Source organism: Zeus faber (genome assembly GCF_960531495.2).
Source record: "Zeus faber genome assembly, chromosome: 15".
Lineage (NCBI taxonomy): Eukaryota > Metazoa > Chordata > Actinopteri > Zeiformes > Zeidae > Zeus > Zeus faber.
Window position 1 is genome coordinate 20,991,230 of NC_137194.1, and position 19,291 is coordinate 21,010,520.

The window sequence follows — 19,291 nt, forward strand, 5'->3', positions numbered from 1 at the left end:
CGGCGCCTCCGTTTGATGTTATTTTGCGATGACTAAGCAGCGGCAGGGGGTTTCGGCAGCTTATGATGTTTTAAACGCGACCTGATGCCGTGCCCGTGCCCGTGCCCGCGCCCGCGTGCGACATCTAACCTGAAGGCCTCGATGAGGCGCTCCACCTTCTGGGCCTCTCCCTGGACACGGATGTGGTTCTGGAACTTCCGCAGGGCCTCGTCCAGCTCCATGCCCTTGAAGTCCATCTCGTCCACGACGCAGCTGGAATGCACGGGCGCAAGTTATTTTCTGATCTCATAGAAACACGTGAGCCTGTTTGAGACGGACACACGGGCGTATCTGCGTCTGTGTGGTTATGAGAGGAGTGGACGCCATTATCACCTGCTGGATCAAAAGGTTTTGGGTCATGGGCATGGATTATTTAAATTAACTGTAGTTCCCATACTGTTTTCTGCTTCGATTCTCATTTCACTGTTACTATTTCGTTTTCAAAGCATCTCAAACATGCAAATGGTCCTTTGGTAGATTCATTCTTTTGAAGGCTATTGTATTGTGCTTTTGGTTGTTATGAGGTCATGTATGGTTGCAGGACTGAAAGGTTGTATTTACTCCAAGACATCTCTGTTGAACTGCTTCTGTCTGTTGCCGAGGAATTCCCCGATCATCTGCCTGCTGAGGCCTTTCCTCTGCAGCAGGAAGTGAGCCACGCCCACCGGGGTGTCGGGGACGAACCCTCTGTCAGTCAGGTACTGGATCCCTTTCTCTGGTTTCCTTAAAAAAAAAAAAAGGAATGGGTTTATTCTCTGGTGCAGGGGCATAAATAATCTTTTATATTGGCACACACAGAAAGACGAGGGATGAAAGAAAATTATTAACTCAAATATTTCAATTCTATTATTCAATTTATTCTATTTCCGATTGTGTTCATTGTGTGTTTCTGAATGTGTGTCATTTTCGTTAGACTAATTGCATTTTTATTACTTATCAGTTTCTATAATGTGTAGAATTTTTAAAGGGCATAATCATTAAACATTATTTAAAAAGCATTATCTTTGCATTATCTTTTTTCCCCTCAAAAAAAAAAAAAAAAATACATTGTCAATACATTTGAAGATGAAATACCCCAAAAATTGTTATTAGAAAAACTGCAGAATCGCAATACAGGGACATTCCCAACCAATACCTGTCCCTAAAAAACACGACAACAATGTCACTCTGTTAATAGTGATGAATTAAAAGGCCTGAATTTGATTTGAGAGCAAGTCCCAACATTAACCTCCTTATCACTTTCGTTTTGTAGAAATCTCATCAAAAGCCTTTGTGATCGATTTGAATTCAATAGATTGCAGTCGGTGAGTGAAGGTAATTATTGTGGGTCACCAGTGTTTGGTTAAACCAGCGGTTGTTTAAACCCCTGTTCCATCAGCGCCCGGGACCTACTTGTTGAAGAGGTTGAGCCCGATGCGGTAGTGCCTCTTGCGGATCACGTCGTTGCTGAAGACGGGGGAGTCCCAGCTGTTGCGCGTCTCCTTGTGGTACGTCTGCTTGCTGAGCGTCTGCTCTCGCAGGCTGTCCCTGGACGAGGACTCGGAGCTGCAGTTGATGGTGTCGTTGGAGTTGGACGTGCTGTTGATGCTGTCGTTGTCACCGTCGGAGAAGTCGGACTCGGACTTGCTCTGCCGGTTGGCCGAGCCGTTGATGGCCAGGTGGCTTTCCAGCTGCCGGTGGCGGTGGCGGAGCGGCGCGTCCTCGTCGCGGGACGAGGTGCGCGGCGGAGGCGGCCCGTGGGAGATGTGCTTCGGGCTTGCCTGGGATGAGGTGACGATGTGACTGTGGGGGTCGTACACCGGCGGCCGTTTGACCGAGCCCCGGTCGGAGCGGTCGCTGAGTTCTGCTGAGCTGTCGCTGGGTGGCTCGATGGTCAACAGGGGGAGGTGGTCCATCCGGAGACGCTGCTCCTGGCACTCCACGGAGGGCGTGCTGCGGCAGCTGGTGTCCGTGTCACGCCCGTCATCCTTAGGGTCCATGGGCCAGTACTCCTGGGAGGAACGCAGCCGTATGTCCGATTCCGTGCTGGAGGGGTGGTCCCCCGACCTGGACAGAGCCATAGAGGGGGACATGTCCTCCTCGTCGATGAACAGAGTGACGTCGCTGTAGGACGCCATCATTTCGTCGTGCAGGCGTCCTCCGGGTCCGCGGTGCGGCTTCACCTGGTAGGGCACTTCCCTCACCACCTCCGCGCAGCCCATGGTGTCCGGGTCAGGGCCCTCGTCGCCCTGAAGACTGCGACAGTTCAGCGCGTCATCTATCGACTCGGCCAAAGACTTGACCTGCCTGGAGAAGGCGTCCTCCAGCTCCGTGATGGCATCAGTCAGGTCCCCCTGGGCGGCGGGATGGGACACCATGTTGCTCTGCTTGTGAGCCTCCATGTCGCCGCAGTCAGACTGAACCATAGACAGCGGGTTGCCGTCCTCCGTCATGGACACCTGCCTCCCTTCAAAGTAGGAGCTGTGGACTTTCTCGGGGCCCTCAAAGGAAAGCTGCATCCTCATGTTGGACAGAACAATGCGCCTGGACATGCGGTTCTCGGACATAGAACTCCGGAGACGCTCAAAGTTCTTGTTCATCTGGTACTGGCGGAAGGCTGTCTGGATGGTGCGGGCCGCATGCCTCGTTATGAAGCGTCCCCCGTACTTACGCTCCAGCATCTCCACCTAAGGAAGACAGTGAGTAAAATCAACAAAATATTTAAAAATAATTTAGGGTAATTATGATAGACAGTCACTATTCATTTGGTACTAGTACTCTTTACCTGCTTGTCCTGGAGGTCAGCAGAGAGCTCATAGCTCTCGGAGAGCGAGCGGGAGCGCTTGATGGCCTCCTCCTCGGCCTGCTTGCGGAGGATGGACTGAGAGTGCTGGAGCTTGGGCCGGCGGGGCCTCTGGGGTCCTGGCTGGACCCCGTGGCTGTAGAGCGGGCCGTCAAAGTGGTCCGGGCTGATGGCTGAGCCGTGAGTCACTGGGCCCCGGCCGAAGCTGGCTCCACTGTCCAGGGAAGGGCCACTCTCATTGGGCCGACCATCCCCTTCCACACTGCGATGAAAAAAGAGATGATTAAATCCCCACAAAATATGAAAAAAAAACTGTTCCCATAAAGATCTTTCTTCACATAAAGAGCTTTTGCTCAATTTAAACAGCCAGACTAGCAGGATTTATTTTCACTCAGTGTTTGAGAGTGGGAGTGTGATTCAGCTTCATGCGGTTAATCAATTAATTTTCTCTATTAAGTGAGATTTTTATAAAGACAAATGTAAAAGGTGTGCAAATGAACAGCAGTGCTGTAACTGCGGGTAAATGTGCCTACACAATATAGGAATTGAGAAATTATATAATCTTAACGGTGAATTATAGAGTTGAACTGCACGGTAAATGGTAATGAAAGGACGGACAGAAATGTGTTTAAAGAATCGCAGCCATTTCTGAAAAGTGCTGATTCCACAACTATAAGATTTACAAATACCAATTCCTTCAACACGCTGATTAAAAATGCTGCCTGTAATGATTTATTTTTAAAAAATGACTCCAATGGAGTACCATACATTTTCCTCTGCTACAGCCAGATAATTAAAATGACAGAAAATAAACCGTCTATAATAGTGCGTACAGCATAATGGAAAAGACAGGAATGTCATCATTGAATGACTTCCAAAACATATAAAAAAAAACCACTGAAATAAAACTGAAAAGGCTACTCACTCACTCTTACTTTCCACGGCAATAGACGAGGACGGTCTAGTGCGGAAAGACCTTCTATTTTCTATAAAATGCCAACTTTTCCTCCACAGCTTGTCCACCATTCTCTCAGCTAGTCCAGAGTACACGGGCTCTTCCAGGAAACCAAAGTCTGCTCGACGACCCCGAGGGCCAATCACCGAGCGCTGATGATTGCACCATGTTTGGAGAGGACACAACTGACCGTTCCAATAGACACTACAAAGTCCATTTTCAAGGAGAGGAACAGCCTAAACACCGCGGACAATGACTCGGAAAAGGGTGAAGTGCTGGCCGTGCGTGGTTCAGTGGTTCGGTGGTTCTCACATCTCCCAAGCAGCCTGTGTTTGAACAGTGACACGACACACCCATGCACTGTACACAAACCACTTCCTTCATTAGACAGTTGAAAAATCAACACACGATAGCCAGCGCACTGGCAGCAGATGTAGATGTAAAAATCCCCATAAACTACAGGGGCCCAATATGTTTCTCCACTCTTTACTGAGTGGAACCCACAGTATTCACACTGACAGAGAGATATGACCTTCCAGCACAGCGCATCTTCGCCGACAAAATGATGCACATTAGGAAAATAGAAAGACGGTTCCAGTCTGGTTTAGAAAGATGCCACCGGGAAAAAGAAAATACTCTGATGACATCCTAATTCTGTTTGGAGATGCTTGTGCTGTATGCGTGAAATGCCGGTTCATCCACGGCCATTACCGAATAATGAAGCAATAGAGTAAATTCCGGCGACAGATGAAGTTGATCACGTGAAGTCCTGTCCCTTGCCGTCACGGCGGTTAAGCCAAGGCTGGACAACTAGACGCAGGACAACTAGACAGGAGAAGAATGTTTACTCACTCCCCCGTGGGGCACAGGAGATACCGCTTTTGAGGAGCAGCAGATATTTCTCGGGGAGCTTGGGGGGCTGTACACTGTCAGATCGCAAAACAAAGAAAAAAAACAAAACAAAAAAAAAAAAAAAACAAGAAGAAAGCTACGATATAGGCCCAATAAAGACCACCACAAACCCACAGACCCAGTAAAACAGAAATGTTCTTTCATAATCACTGGCGCTTGGGACGAGTCTCCCCCGCCATCTGTCGTGGCAAACTGTGACGCAGCCGTCCCCGGAGTTAAAGTCACACCTTGCGCATGCTGCCGTGGCTCCTGAATGCGGATAGCGGCCGTCTTTCCTCGCGATCCGACAGTGAGGGTGATTCCAGGATTTCATTATAGAGTGATTCATGACTGACCCTGGATCCGAATTTGCACCAAGAGAGTTATTTGATGCCAAAATACAAAAGCCTCTATCAAATGAATATAAGGCACATAATGGGCTTCTTTTGGCTTCGACAGTGGTCGTCTTCTACTGTGGTTTGTTTTCTGCCCCGTCAGCCCCCACTCCAGAGAAAAAAACAAAACAAAAAAAAACACATTTGAGGAAGGAAGTTAAAAACTTACTGGTCATGCGGGGTTCAAACCGGCATCTGTCCTACATTTTGTCAGTATGCTACCTTTTCCTCCATCTTTGACCTCCAAGTTGTGTTTAATAATACAAATAAATGGAGGGGAGAGAGAGAGCGAGAGAGCGAGCAAGAGGAAGGGGGATCGAGAGCGAGAGAGAGAGAGAGAGAGAGAGAGAGAGAGAGAGAGAGAGAGAGAGAGAGAGAGAGAGAGAGAAACCAAGTGAGAATAAGTGCTGTGCTACTTTCCCTCTGAGGTCACTGTCCGCCCCACTCAGTCAGGTCAGTTGTACATAATGAAAGGGAAAGGAGGGAGGGGGGGTAGTAATGGAGGAGTGAAGGGAAAGACAGAGCCACTAACAGAGGAGGGCTGGTTAACCACGTGACAATGCTCCAAAGAGGCAGCGTCTATAAACAACACTCCAACCCCCTGACTGACTCGTATCGGCTCAGACAGGGCGGTTAGCCAACACCGCATCGGCAGAAGCATCCGCAGTGTGAACCCACAACAAACGTTGATATTAGGGAACCAATCGCAAGGACTGACAACGGATTTAGCAATAAGTGTGCTTATCCCAGAACGTCTCCCCCCCCCCCAAAAAAACAACAACATTTTGACTAAGCCAAATAATCTGTCTGGAAATGAGCAGCGCTGCCTGTGGGTCATGTTACTGTGTTGGCCTCAACCACCTCATGGTGTCTGGCCGTTTGTCCTCCCTTTTCATCCGCCAGGAGACTCCATGGTTCTTATTTAAACATGGATAAGCGTTTCTGCTCAGCTGGCAGTGATTTTCTACCATGGGTTCCAGGAGGGTTTTGTCGGGGGGGTAGGCCACTGACCATCCCTTCCTCCTCCTCCTCCTCCTCCTCCTCTCCCTTACAACACATCCTGAACAAACAGGACCAGGCCCCTGCCTCAACCCATTCCATCAGCAGGACCTGAGGGAGAAACATTCCTCCAATCCTGGAAAAGAGGAGTCACATCTACAGGAGTTCTGGGAATAGAGGATTGCTAATGAAGTGCAGGCTGGAGCTTGGAACAAAGAGAGGAGAGTTTTCCAATGGGGAGCTACATCACCAGTCCCGAATGAAGGCACGCCGCCTCCCGCCTCCCAAACAGAGGTGTAGGCACTGTGATTCACTTGCATGTTTTTCCAATCATCTGTGTAATAGCGGCTCCACGTAAAAATTCCTTTTGGTGATGTTGAGCTCCAAAGTAATGAGCAATGTGGCGGATATTTCTAACCACAACCTTGGACAAAGAACTGACCCTATGTCACCATACCAACCAACCAAACCATACCATAACTCAAACCCCACACTGTATGCTCTATACAATACTGACAACCCCCCCACCCCCCGGCACAACACAAGCAGATGTTTTCTCCGCCTTCATCGTGACTCAGAGAGCTCAAAAATACAGATGTGGACATGTGTCCGTGCCACACAGATGTGAGGCCGTGTTTTCCAGGTCAAAGTTCAGGAGACCACACAGTAACATGTTAATGAAGTGCAAGTACTGCGCTCAAAATGTGGAACTTTGGGTAAACACCAGCCGGCCGAGCAAAGAGCAGGTTGGAAATTCCGCGGTGGAGATGGAACTGTAAACCGAGAGCTCGCGGGAGAGGGTATTGAGTCGAGAGGAACTTGATAAGAATCTAACTTCTAACTGTAGTCAGCTGTCTCTGTTTGAAGCCCAGCAGTGTCCACGGCGTTTCTCGGGACTGAGGTAACTACAAACCGCCCCCTGGCCTCACAATTGACCCGGCTGGAGAGAGGCCTCAGCTGTTGAGCCAGCGGTTCCTCTCCCGGACCCAAAACCGATGATACTCCATCCAAACATCGTGCATTACGGTTGTATGGGCTTAAATGACGAGCGATTTGATCAACCAGAGTGCACGACATTAGGTCCCTGTCGGTTGATTCCCCAGAAGCTGACCCTGTCATGTTCCAGATCTTGTACAGTCCAAGCCGGAGCATCGATCCTGTCATCTCCCGCACAGCGACACGCCAACGGGCTGGCTGTCATTGTCTCTACGGCAATGAATAATTCAATTATCTGCAATGCAACAATCAGTACCTGTCCTTGATTCGGCCATTTACAGAGCGCGCCGTCAGAAGTCAACAAGTGAGAGGGACACAGCCGACCGCAGGAATGCCCTTCAGCCGAGCAGCGTTGGGACAATACAAGCTTCAGATGTTAGAGATATATGTTCGGTGTGGCGGTAACTGCACCATTATGGCAAACACATCCAACGACTTCGGAGAAGGGACGTAATCTGTTTTCCATAAACGGGGGAGTCCAAATTGAAACGGCAGACACTCACTTTGAAATGATTAATTCTCCCTAGTTTAGCATTACAGCATCATTTCTGTTCTGCTCTGCCCGGTGGAAAAGGAATAATGTGAACCTGGGTGCAGACCAAAGAGGGTTTTTTTTTTTTTTTGTGGTTGGTTTTTTTAATTCCACATGTAATCCAAGCTCTATCTCACAGATCACACGTCTGCTTACTTGCAAATGCCCTATGAGCTTTAGGATAAAGTGTAACCTTATCCAATGACAAAAAGCCCAAATGCAAACACACTTGAAAACACACATGCACGCACACAGAGTGAGAAAGTCTTAGCTATGCAGTGTCCTGTTACCCTTACCCTCTGTCTGGCTGTAGCTCCAAAAGAGACTGGGTTTTCTCTGAGTTACACTGCAAACACCACATGCTGGCCTGCAGTCACAAGATGAGGGAGTCCAAACATTACCAGCCCTCCCCGCCTTCGGTCCCCATTACAACCGGCGGATTTCTCTAAACGAAAGAATCCACAGATCCAGACTCCCATCTGCTCTGGCTCCCCCGTCGTAGCTCTGAAACGTATGTAAACGTTCCCAACGCTCTCCCCGGCTCTGGGAAAAGCAGCTCTGCGCGGACGGTAGGCAGGCACAGGGACTGTTAAGTGGCAGCCTGTAATCTCTGACAGACGAATGGCGATTTCTCTTTTTCCCCCCTCTTTCTTTTTTCCCCTCCCTCCCTCTGGCCGGCGCACCAGGCTGGTAGGAGTGTGAGGGGGGTGGAGGCTGAGCAAGAGAGAGAGGACTGTGGGGTTTTTGCCAGGCCCCAGTATGGAAGGGGGTCGGGTGCATGGAAGGGGGTGTGAGAGCATCGTGGCTCTGTGAGAGAGAGGGAGAGCGGGAAAGAGAGAGAGAGAGAGAGAGAGAGAGAGATGATCCAGTTGGAGGTCTGAAGGTACAGGAGGTAGGGGAGTCACAGGCAGGGGGGCGGTGGGTAATGCCTCCATTAGACAATAAAAGTGAAAAACAGACTAAAATGAGCACAGCAACAAAGATAAAGAATAAAAGTCTGTAAAAAAAATAGAGGGGAAAAAGAACAGGGCTTGAAGCGGGGAGTGATCAGTGGTTCCTTTTAGCGAGTCTAACTTGAAGAGCAGCAAGAAGAGAACCTCTATTAATAGAGCCTTTCAGAGACAGAACTAACTACACTGCACTGAGAACAAGAGCATCCAGAAAAATTTACTTTTTTTTGTCTTCTTTACTTGTATACCTTTAGTCAGTAGGAGCCCTCCTGACTGATGCTCCCTGGGCTTCGGTGTTGACATGACAGACCAGACTAATCATCCCTCTGAGAGACGGCGGTGGCGGGCAAACCGCCCCCCCTGTAAACCCCTAGTCAAAGATATATTTTTTTTATGTAATGACAACAGGGCACAGGAAATGGAGGTGAATAGTTCCCAGATGGGTCCGGTGTAGAAGGACACCAATCATTGAGATGCATGTCTCAGAAGGGAGGTGCCGACGTGGTCTAATTATATCTTAAAAACGGCGGCTTCCTCTGGTCCCTTTTTTTTTTTTTTTTTCATCTAGCACTTCAAAAGGAAGATTAAGAACAAGGGAGGGAGAGAGGCGGGAAAAAAAAAAATCTAAAATGGAGGGGGAAGAGCGTTAAAAATGTTTCAAGGTACACACCAGAGTACATGAAACTCCTTATGCGAGCGTACAGGAAACAGAGGAACCACGGCTGGCCGAGCTGCTTCACTCGGAGACCTTGGAACCCATCGCTGCGACCGCAGCTGCTTAAGTACCGTCAAACGTCACCCGTCACACAATCCAATTATTGAAATGTATTTACTTTTTACCCCCGACTGACAGCAAATAAAATATTCCGGCGAAATAAGAGGACCCAATCCACTCGAGAGACGCCTCTGTCATATTGACCTTTTTTATTAACCATTATTATTTCATTATTTCAACACACTTGGAAACCCCCCGAGAGGAACAGGCACGTGTTTACGTTCGACCTCTGAAATGAGTGCGGGATATTAGACGGACGCCCCGGCGGCGGATCTTGCTTTGTGGATGAATCACAGGGGGTACGTAACTGGAGATGACTTGTTTGGGAGTGAAATATGGAGTAACACTGGGGTCTGTTTTGACGGGAGGCATATGAGACCTTCCAAATTCCTGCGCCTATCATAACGGTCCTCGTCGTGAGGCTCGGGGAGAGGACGAGAGCGCTTTGCATAAAAGATGGCGGTAATAAAAATAGAAGGTAAGCAGCATCTTGATAAGCTTTGCACACATTCGGCCACACTCAGACGTAATCGCACCGAGTCTCTCCTTCACGGTGCCGCTTTTTTTGCTTCCCCCCGTCTGGTTTAACCTCAGTCTGTCTCTCCGGCCTGCGCACTTTTTCGGCTCCGGAATGATGTCAGAGCGGAGAATTCCAAGCGAAGGGCCCCTCTCGGCTCATAAAGCCCCCGCCCGCCCTCTCTCGCTTTGCCTTCAACTCAACACACATGGCCCCTCTGCATTTCAGCTCCTACTCCATCACACTCCTCTCCACAGTCTTAAAAAAAAAAATAAATAAATAAAAATCCTCCTCTCCTTCTTTTCCTTCCCGTCCATCGCCCGCTCTCACTTCACGGAAAGTTAGACGGATTGAATCTGGGGCGCGGCCAAGCGGCCATCGACAGGTCGGCTTCACGCAAATGTCTTTATCAGGTGGACGCATGGTCTCCAGATCCAGCCGTGTGATGACGGAGTCATCGAAAGCGAATGTGAGCCGAGAGGGAGAAGGTGCTTCACCGTTCTTGGACGCTCAGAGAAGTAATTAATGGCAGCAGAGCTCAATAACAGACAGGACGGGAAATGATAAAGGAAAATGAGGGTTCGCTTTATTTCTTCCCCCTCGGTCAAAGCGAAAGCTTCCTGAAAATGTGGTCTTCAGTACGGGCGGCTCTGTCTACATGACATCACACGCCGCGTCTTGTATCTGCTTATGTTGGCGAGCGCTGCCCCAGGAATGGAAAATTAAAACGAAAAAAAATCCAGCCGTTGTTTCGTGTGGAAGCAATTAGACGGGGTTGATGTCATAGTTTGATACAGCAGCGCTCTGAACTAGATGTAGGGGCCCCGGATTGCTGTCCAACCCAGAGCAGCTCAGCACAGTCAGAGAGAGAGAGAGAGAGAGAGAGAGAGCGAGAGAGAGCGAAACAAAAAGACAAACATGTTTTGTTTCTTCTTCCTGTAAACTCTCGGGAGAAAAGAACTCCCGTGCATAATAAGGAGTTGGCAGGATATGTATAAATAGGGTTGAAATGACAGTAATTAAAGGATATGCTGTGTCTGCTCATCAGATCCTGGCAGCCGAGCTGGAGCAGATGTGTTGCCTTTGGGATTCTGTTGGGAGTGATCAAAGATGGTCCTGCGTGAGCGGCATCTGAGGGGCCGCTCTAAAAACCTGTCTGTGTGGGGGGCTCGGTAATGCATTGGCTTATTTAAATTGAGAGAGGGGCAATCTTTTTCAATTTTTTTTTTATCTTAACCACCTGGGCAGCAGAGGCTGACGAATCGTGGAAAAGAACTGTTTGTTGAGTGCGTGTCATTTATTTATTCATGTTTGCAGCCAAGCATTATTACAGTATAAGGACACTATTTTAAACGTGTTTTATATCCGTAAGCAAAGTGAAGGTCGCACCCTTTCAAGCAGCTAACACCTCGGCCTCACTGAACAAGTGTGTGTGTGTGTGTGTGTGTGTTTCACATTATGTACACAAAGCATTACACTGTTCTAAACACCGTGGCCTGCTCTGTCTATGGCTGCCATTAGACCCTGCAAGCCTCTTTAGATGTGGAAGGAAAATATAACTCATGTATGCTGCACTGTTATTAGAAAGGAGCCCTTTCTGTCCCTTTATCGCGTTTTTCAGTTCAGCTCGCGTATCCATATTTGTATCCAGATCCATATTTCACTCAGGCTATGCAGTGTAGCTCCGCCCCAGCGCAGAGACAGTCCGGCATCATGCCCCCCTCGCTAAAGAAAAAAAAATAATAGACCCATGTGAGATGGCACACTCTGGTAAACACACTGTCAGGGAAACGAACACCACCGGTTAAATGCTGATTTCATCTCATTCTCTCTGCCGCTTGTGAGGGAACCATGTGAAGTACCCACTGACATTGGGGGATTTGGAGGTCAGCTGGAAACAATGGAAACCACGCGCAACCCTGCGGAGGAGGCTGCTGTTGCGGTTGCCTCTCAGATTGGCCCTGAAAATGGGACAAAGGCCACCGTGGATATAAATACCGTGGTGGTCACAGGAGCGTGACACTGTGGCCGAGCCATAAAAAGCAAAAACCAAAGAGTGACGTCGACCATCAAAGGAGTTACAGTGCAGTCCATGGGCCGCGCTGTCAAGAGTGACAGTGCCCCCCACTGGCTGTACATGGCATTGCACACGCGTCCACGAAAGCCACACTGCAGTCTTATGACGCCTCCAGAGGACATACAAGTCAGACGTGGTTGACGTGGTTGACGTGGTTGTCATGGTTGTGTGGGGGGGGGGGAAGGGCGGGCGGTTTAAGGGCTTGTGCAATGGGTTATTCGGAGAATGTAAAAAGACACTGAGTGGCGCGCACTCTCTGGTGGGGAACCATGCAGGGAGGTGTTGGTGCCGCGTGCTATTTGAGGCAGTGGCGAAGGCACCTGTCACACTAGGAAAGGATTCACTGTTTGTAAACGGCTGAATGTTGTATGGTGGTACGCTTCTTAGTGCACAATTGCATGGATGATTTTCAATAGTAGCCAACCGATATAATATATCTAATGTATATAAATATATACTACTAATATATATACTTTTTTGTTCAAATAAAAGGCTACGACAGCACATAGTGTGCTGTGAGTATCCATATGTTGTTTTCTGTGTGTGCGTGTGTTTGTGTGTGTGTGGTTGATTTAGTGCCAAGTGCGTCTGACATGGCAATCAAATTAGGGCCACGGGTGAAATTATTGAATTGAGCAAATTGACAGTGAGGTTTACAATAAATTGCTGTTTCAATCAGATTGCATTAATTGTCATCTGCGGGGATCAGAAGACATCATAAAAAATATGATGAGCTGTTTTTTTTTTTGTTTTTTTTTAGAGATTCTATAATCGCTTTTGCATGAAGTTGCCAGGCCTGTTACTGCTTGGAAATAATGTAGTCCAGGTCTAGGACCAGCTTCTAGCCGCCAACAACAAGAGTTAGACAGTTCACAGTTAAACTTTACTTTTGACTTGACAAAACCTCAGCATCAAAATGGCTGTGAGAAACACACAAGGATTCCACGGGAGGAAGGACGTCAGAGACCCGTCGGCCTCACACACCCCGCTGTCTAATCGCTCTGACACACTTAGACTTGATGTCTTTTCCTTAAGTGCCAGACTCCGGCCGGGGCTCCGGCGGCTCGCCGTGTCCCTCTGTCCTGCCCCGGCCGATGCCAACCCTGTCCCTGCGGCGTCCAAAGACCAGCGTGGAGACACTGCGGCCATTGAGCGCCGGGGGAGCTCCTCCCTGCGCTGGCGCGGCTCATTGTTTGTGTTGGCGCAGGGCATAAAGGCGGCCTTTCTCGTGCCTGCGCCGTCACACATTTACCGTCACCGATTGGGGGGGAAACGAACAGGGGCCGTCGTGTTGTCAGCTCCAGCGGTGGTGTCATTATTTCTGTCAAAGATCTTTGTCAGGAGTCAGAGAATTTCCTACAACAGAACGCACAAATAATGTCACAAGACGTTATTTGAAACGCTCTAAGGCTTTCGCTGCGAGACCTCAGCGTATAAAGCCTTTTAAATATTTCACATAATTTGCACTCCAGTTGGAACAAATAGGAGCAAACTCAATTTGTATGTAAAAAACAAAATGGCCCGCTCACTTGGCTGCAGACAGCGGGATAATAATGCACAAAACATAATGTTATTTCTAGAGTACGTGCCTGAAATGACCAGAGTGGATACAGATGTAGGGGTGCGATCGCGGCCAAATTCTCATTTAGTTGCGGTGATATTTGAGGGAATGACAAAAATACACATATGGGATCATAAAAGTAAGCCTCGTCTAGAAGAAGCCCATGCTCATTGGAACTGAATGTGACAAATCAGCCTTTTATTTCATCGCTTCAGGTAAGATATTCTCATTTAGAAATGCCTTTGTTTTTGTTTTTTTCTGGCAACGTTGCCAATTACATTTTTATAGCGTGACTCAAAACACAGCCAGACTTTGGTAAAAGTTTGAAAAGTGTCCCAATAGATGGCTAAATTAGAGGTATTATCTGAGCAGGTAGAGTTATTGTACATTTTAGCTCAGATATACCTAAAGTAAAAAAAAAAAAAGAAAAAAGCCATATGTTGATATGTTATTAAATCAATTAAATAATAATGAAACAATTAATAGGGCTGTAGAAGGGAAAAGAAGAAGATATGGAACGATCGTCCATATAACTTACTGACTCCTTTTCTTCTTCCGATTGCCTGTGAAACAGCAACATAGAACACATATACATCTCAATTCTGGGTTATTAATAAACATACACAATAATAACCTCAGACTGACTGAGCTACCTTATAATGACGAAGTTTATCAGAATCCTTTACCCTATTTTCTGGTCTGTATTTGCTCTTTATGATAGTTGCCAATCTCTGATATTTTCGACCAAATGATTCATAGACTATCGCTCCTTCCTCGAAGCAACCAGGACTACTGCGACATTTCTCAAACAAAGAGCAAAAGATTAGAGGAAAAAACTTAGAAGAAAATTTTTAAATACGGCCTTATCCAGCAGGTCAGGAGAGTGCTGAGAAATGGATTTGCGTCGACACATTCCAATGGCACCAAATATCCTGAGCGGGCAAATTCCATTCATACTTCATTTCCAGCAGGAAATGGAAGGGAGGAAGTCAGCAGATCTCAAAGAATCATAAAACCTGTCCGGGGCGGACGGGCGAGGACACGAGGATAAAAAAACAAAACAAAAAAAAAAAAAACCTGATCAGAGATCCTTCGAGGGGCAGGGCATCGGATGGATTACACAAGTTTATTGTTTCAATGCTCTTCATCAGCTCGGCTTGGAACGGCGCCAAGGATGGAGGTTATAGAGGGTGTATGGATTAATTCACGATTTCTTTGACAAATTACCTGACAGCGGCTAACGTTATTTGCCATCCATTTCATTTATACACAGTCAAAGCTTATTGGATGCGATCCAAGCACGTATTGGAACTCAATAAAAGATGAAATTCCTTCAGGGGAAAAACCCCTGCTGCCATTTTCACGGCACAGGGGCTCGCAGCACACCGAGCCCAATTAGAGGACTCAAAACGAGGAAGAGGAATACAGCCATGCGGGAGAAATGGATCGGGAACGGACAGTGACTCTGTCCGCTGCCTGGGCTGTATTTTTGAAGGCTTTTGAGCTTGGCTCCATAAAGCTCACTGCCGTATTGACCGGACGCACCGGCCAGGTCTCGGCAGGCCGTGGGGCCAATCGATCAGCAGTTCCTGAATAACTCATTAGAGGCCGAGGGCCCCAGCGTTCTCGCACGTAAGATAACACAGCCCCGACTTAGAGGAGGTTGGGCCGAATGTGAATGACCCCCGTTGTCACAGTCCCAAGGCCCGGCGCTGTCAGCCGTTTGATTACTCCATCTCACAGAAGAAGTTGTTGTGGATTCAGTAGAACTCCTCACAGTGCCACCGTCCGAGCGGAGCAGCGAATGAAGGAACGACGGTCAGAGCACAAATGATGTCTTTGCTGCGTGAGGCAGGTCTATGCAGTTTAAGAAGCTGGTTGGTGTCTTTATTGTTTGCTTCATGGGAAACTTTTATTGGGCTCCAGGAGCAGGATGGAGGTATATCAGAGGACTAGAGAGGTTTCTCCACCTTCAATCCTCTTAACGCCTCATGCCAGCAGGGAATTCCAGTGCCAGTGGAAGCAACGGGAAGATAAATGAGTTTAACCTGAGCACATGGGTTTGCGTTTCCTTTAAGTGAATGATATATATCGCCAATATTCCAGTTCTGATATTTTAATCCACTTAACAGCCTCGGATGCCAAAATCCAAACAGGAGTAATTATCCAGATTTTAAACCCTATGTAGAATCTAGCCACAATCAAATGTATATTTACGAGAAATACTGCAACAAATAATGTGAATTAGGCGTATTTCCGTTGGGTTGAGGAAAATTGACAGTCTACCCATATTTTCCTGCATATTATTACACTTATTATAGTCTTACTGTAGTAATAAAACAGTGGCATCAAATAAACAATAGACAATAAAATCGTTAATCTTAATTAAAATTAATCATCCGCTAAAAGTTCATGATCATGACCTAGCTTATAATGCTTATAATAAAACACGGAGGCCGATGCAAATGTGACGGGTGAACTTTACTGTTTCAATAAATTGGACCTGTCTCGAAAACATAGATCTGTGTAGGACTAGATTAGCGTGGCTCCTCATCTGAGTGGATTTACGATCCTCAACTGACCCGCTTCCCACTTGAGAATGACACAGACCAGCTTTACAAAAAAAAAACATTACATTACAACGGCATGGTGGCATGTCTCAATATTAGATTGAATCCCCAAATTAGATTGAGCCCCCAAATGGGACTCCAGGTTTACATACGGAGACTAACAGAGGGAATATCCACAGCTTTCATTCTCTGGACCAAGAAGACTCAATTCGGCGACATCCTGCGTCGAGGCCGTGAGACAAAAACAAACCTGCCTCGATGCACCGCGAAGTCGGGAGGGGGATGAGGGACAGCGAGAGGGAGCGCAAATGAAAGAAGGAGGGCAGGAGAAACATGGGCGAGCCTGAGGACCGTGTGCTTGTGTGGTAGGGAGGGACGCAGAGGACGAGCGCAAAGGGAAGGGAAAAAGCGGCCGGGCAGGCTTTGGTTGGAACACAAAACCTTGTGTGTGCATAGTGAGCACACAATACAGTGCAGCAGTGTATTTATCTAGCCGGGATTTCCCACGCAGCACTGATGAGGGACAGACCCCTCACGCTCCGTGAATCTAACAAGCTCTAATGATGACCGCTCTCCATACAGGTCCAATTAGAGCAGGTCAGCAGATTTGGGTGGACAAATGAGGATTGTTAAAAAAAACCTGCCTCTTGAGAAAATGTATTCATAATTTGAGCGCATAGGGATGGGGGGAGCCGGGACCATTAGAGGAAGTGATGGGTTCTGTTGAAACAGGATGCTAACAGGGCAGTTCTTGGACCCCGTCAGGGATGCGCGGCGAGTCAGGGGGAGCCAGACCGGTAGTTGGGGAACGATAAAAGAAAAACCAGGCCAGAGCAGAGTCTCCGGCCATTTCAGAGACGTCCAGGCTTACGGGACCGACAGAGGAAGAGTGTGTTAGGGCAATATAACATGTCATAGGGTGAGGCTTAAGGTTAGGTGGTCAGGTGGGATCGTGTCTAAAAAAAACTAAAAACGCAAGCAGACATACATCTCTACACGCTATTAGAGACAAATAAACATGAACCACCACGGCTTCTTCTCGTTCTCGGCATGACGCCAGAGTGTGAGAGTGACCTCAGACCGCACGACAACGGAGCCGGCTCCCTGCTGCACGAGCACCACCAGCCCGCTCAGCTGCAGGTTGCTGTTCAATGCTTTCCATGCAAGATGATGTACTCATTTTCTCAACTGTTTGTTTTTTTTTCCCCTCCCTCACATTTTCTCTCACAGGTCTGCACACTGGACGGTAGTTTACATGCGTTCAACGCCGCAACATCTCCACTGGAGATCCTGCACTAACCTGCACGCACAAACAGAGCCCACCTACCTCCACACATAGGCTTTTGCGTTGGTTCAAAAGCGCCACGGTCCAAACGTCGGCGAGAGCTCTTTCTCTCGACAGCAAGTGACAATCTGAGCCGTTTGGGACCAAGCAGGAAGCCAGGGCTGGTCTGTCGGACGGACAGCCCTAGGAACCTCCATCTGACTGATTTACTCTCCACAACATCAGCACATTCCCCCCTGAAACGTCAATGGAAAGAGGAGGCTCTAGTCACAGCGAGCGCCCTCCCCCTGCCTCTCTCCATCTCTCCCTCTCTCTCTCTCTCTCTCTCTCTCTCTCTCTCTCCCCCCCCTTCTCGTTCTCTCTCTCACCCGTTCAGCATGACCCTCAAAGCTTTGTCCTCTTTCTTTTTGGAGCTCTCTGCTTCTTTCATGAGGCTCCCATCTCTCATCTCTCACACCGCATCGCCCTCTCTTTCCCTCTCCCTCCTTCCGTCAGCCGTGCTCTCGCTCTGCTCCGGCCCGCCATGTCTCCTGGTTGAACTGTGGTCATTTATTCAGCTGTTGTGCCGATTCCCTTCGGGTCCTGTGAGGCCGTGTCCGCAGGCTGTGTTGCAGCTCTGCAAGGTCGCCGCTTTGTTTTCGTACCTCTTTACGAACCCGTGCAAGGGGTCGAAAGGGCCCATCTGAGCTCTCAGGAAAGAGGAGAACCGCCGACAGAGAGAGCAACAACCCCATGTGCACTTAAATACACTGTAGATTATTCCCTGTCTGTGCTGCCTTTGAGAAAAGACTGTTGCTTGCAGTCATTTTGTGACATTTTTCAGAGGTTATTTTTTTGTTTTGTTTTGTTTTGTTTTTTTTACAGAAAAGCCAATGTGTGTGTAGACGGGCAGACCATGTGATTGTGGCTTCGCAATCGGAAAAAAAGTTGTCAGGGAGAGGAAGTCCAAATCACTTCCAGGAAACTTTGGCCACTTTTGCCTTGCCTTTGCTATCACGTCCCTCCCCCTGTCTCAGTCCTGTTCAGTGGGCCTCATCCAGAACCTCTTCGAAAGGAGCAGGAGACATGTACCCGAAAAGTTCCCTTCATTTTCTGTACAGCTGGGCGTGTTCGCAGAGATTAACATTTCAAAAGGGCGTAAAAGTTTAATGGACCCTCGGCACCACGAGGGACTTTCATGACCATATTCCTGTAATGGATACGTGGGTTGCTTCCAGGTACATCGTTCGATCTGAACAATGGCTTAATAAAATAGCAGCTGCAGCACGAGGGAAGGAGCAGAGTCAGAGGACGAAGCTTTTGGATCAGATTGTTGAAATTGGAATTCAGGACTGGCCAGAGAATTTATATGCCCAATTGTATTCCATTTATTACGTTTCAGTGCTTAATTCTCATACAATTTCCGCAGCAACTTTATCCACAGAAAATATGTTATATACCCACCCAGTAAGAAATAAATCAATGCACATTTAAACCTCTGTCTGATATTTTTGGGAGGAGTATTTGACTCTGAGGTTATGCTCATCTTTCTACCAACAGATGGGGCTAGTGTACAGTCAATACTGTGCTGAGATTTTGGCACAGCTCTGATTTGGAGCTTGGGACCTCAATTATGGAATGAAAAATTCTGGATTTTGTCTACAATAGAGGGAGAAGAATATCATTAAGCAAAGCAGGGTGAGGGGCTTTTGTGCTTGTGCATTTGATCCGTAGGAATCACGTGTATATGCGTGATTTCCAGCGCCAAGCCCTGACTGGCCACAGATACATAAATCCCAAGGGGCCATCCCCAAGGAGCTATGGCAGAGGCAGGCATAGTAAAAGGCTTGGAGCCCATGAAGGCAAGCTTCCATCATCAGACTGGGTAAAAAAGACCCTGACAGGCTAAACCACAAATACAGTACAACAATGTATTGCACAAGTGTAAAATAAATGGAGATGGTTGGTGAAATGAAATGGGATGGATA

The 19,291-nt window shown here is 47.8% G+C and overlaps 1 protein-coding gene across 3 annotated transcripts in view; it reads right to left on the reverse strand.

The window, feature by feature from the left end:
• Nucleotides 1–19,291, reverse strand: part of LOC307241684 (IQ motif and SEC7 domain-containing protein 1-like) — a 39,819-nt gene that overhangs the window by 13,658 nt on the left and 6,870 nt on the right. For 2 of the 3 annotated variants that reach the window (XM_080015880.1, XM_080015882.1), the window contains exons 2-5: nucleotides 2,804–3,083; nucleotides 1,432–2,705; nucleotides 601–762; nucleotides 130–252 (exon numbers count right to left, since the gene is read on the reverse strand). In XM_080015880.1, coding sequence (XP_079872006.1) covers nucleotides 130–252; nucleotides 601–762; nucleotides 1,432–2,705; nucleotides 2,804–3,083 — 1,839 coding nt within the window. Of the gene's footprint in view, nucleotides 1–129; nucleotides 253–600; nucleotides 763–1,431; nucleotides 2,706–2,803; nucleotides 3,084–7,885; nucleotides 8,068–19,291 lie in introns of those variants that run through there. The other variant, XM_080015881.1, reaches the window with a different exon arrangement.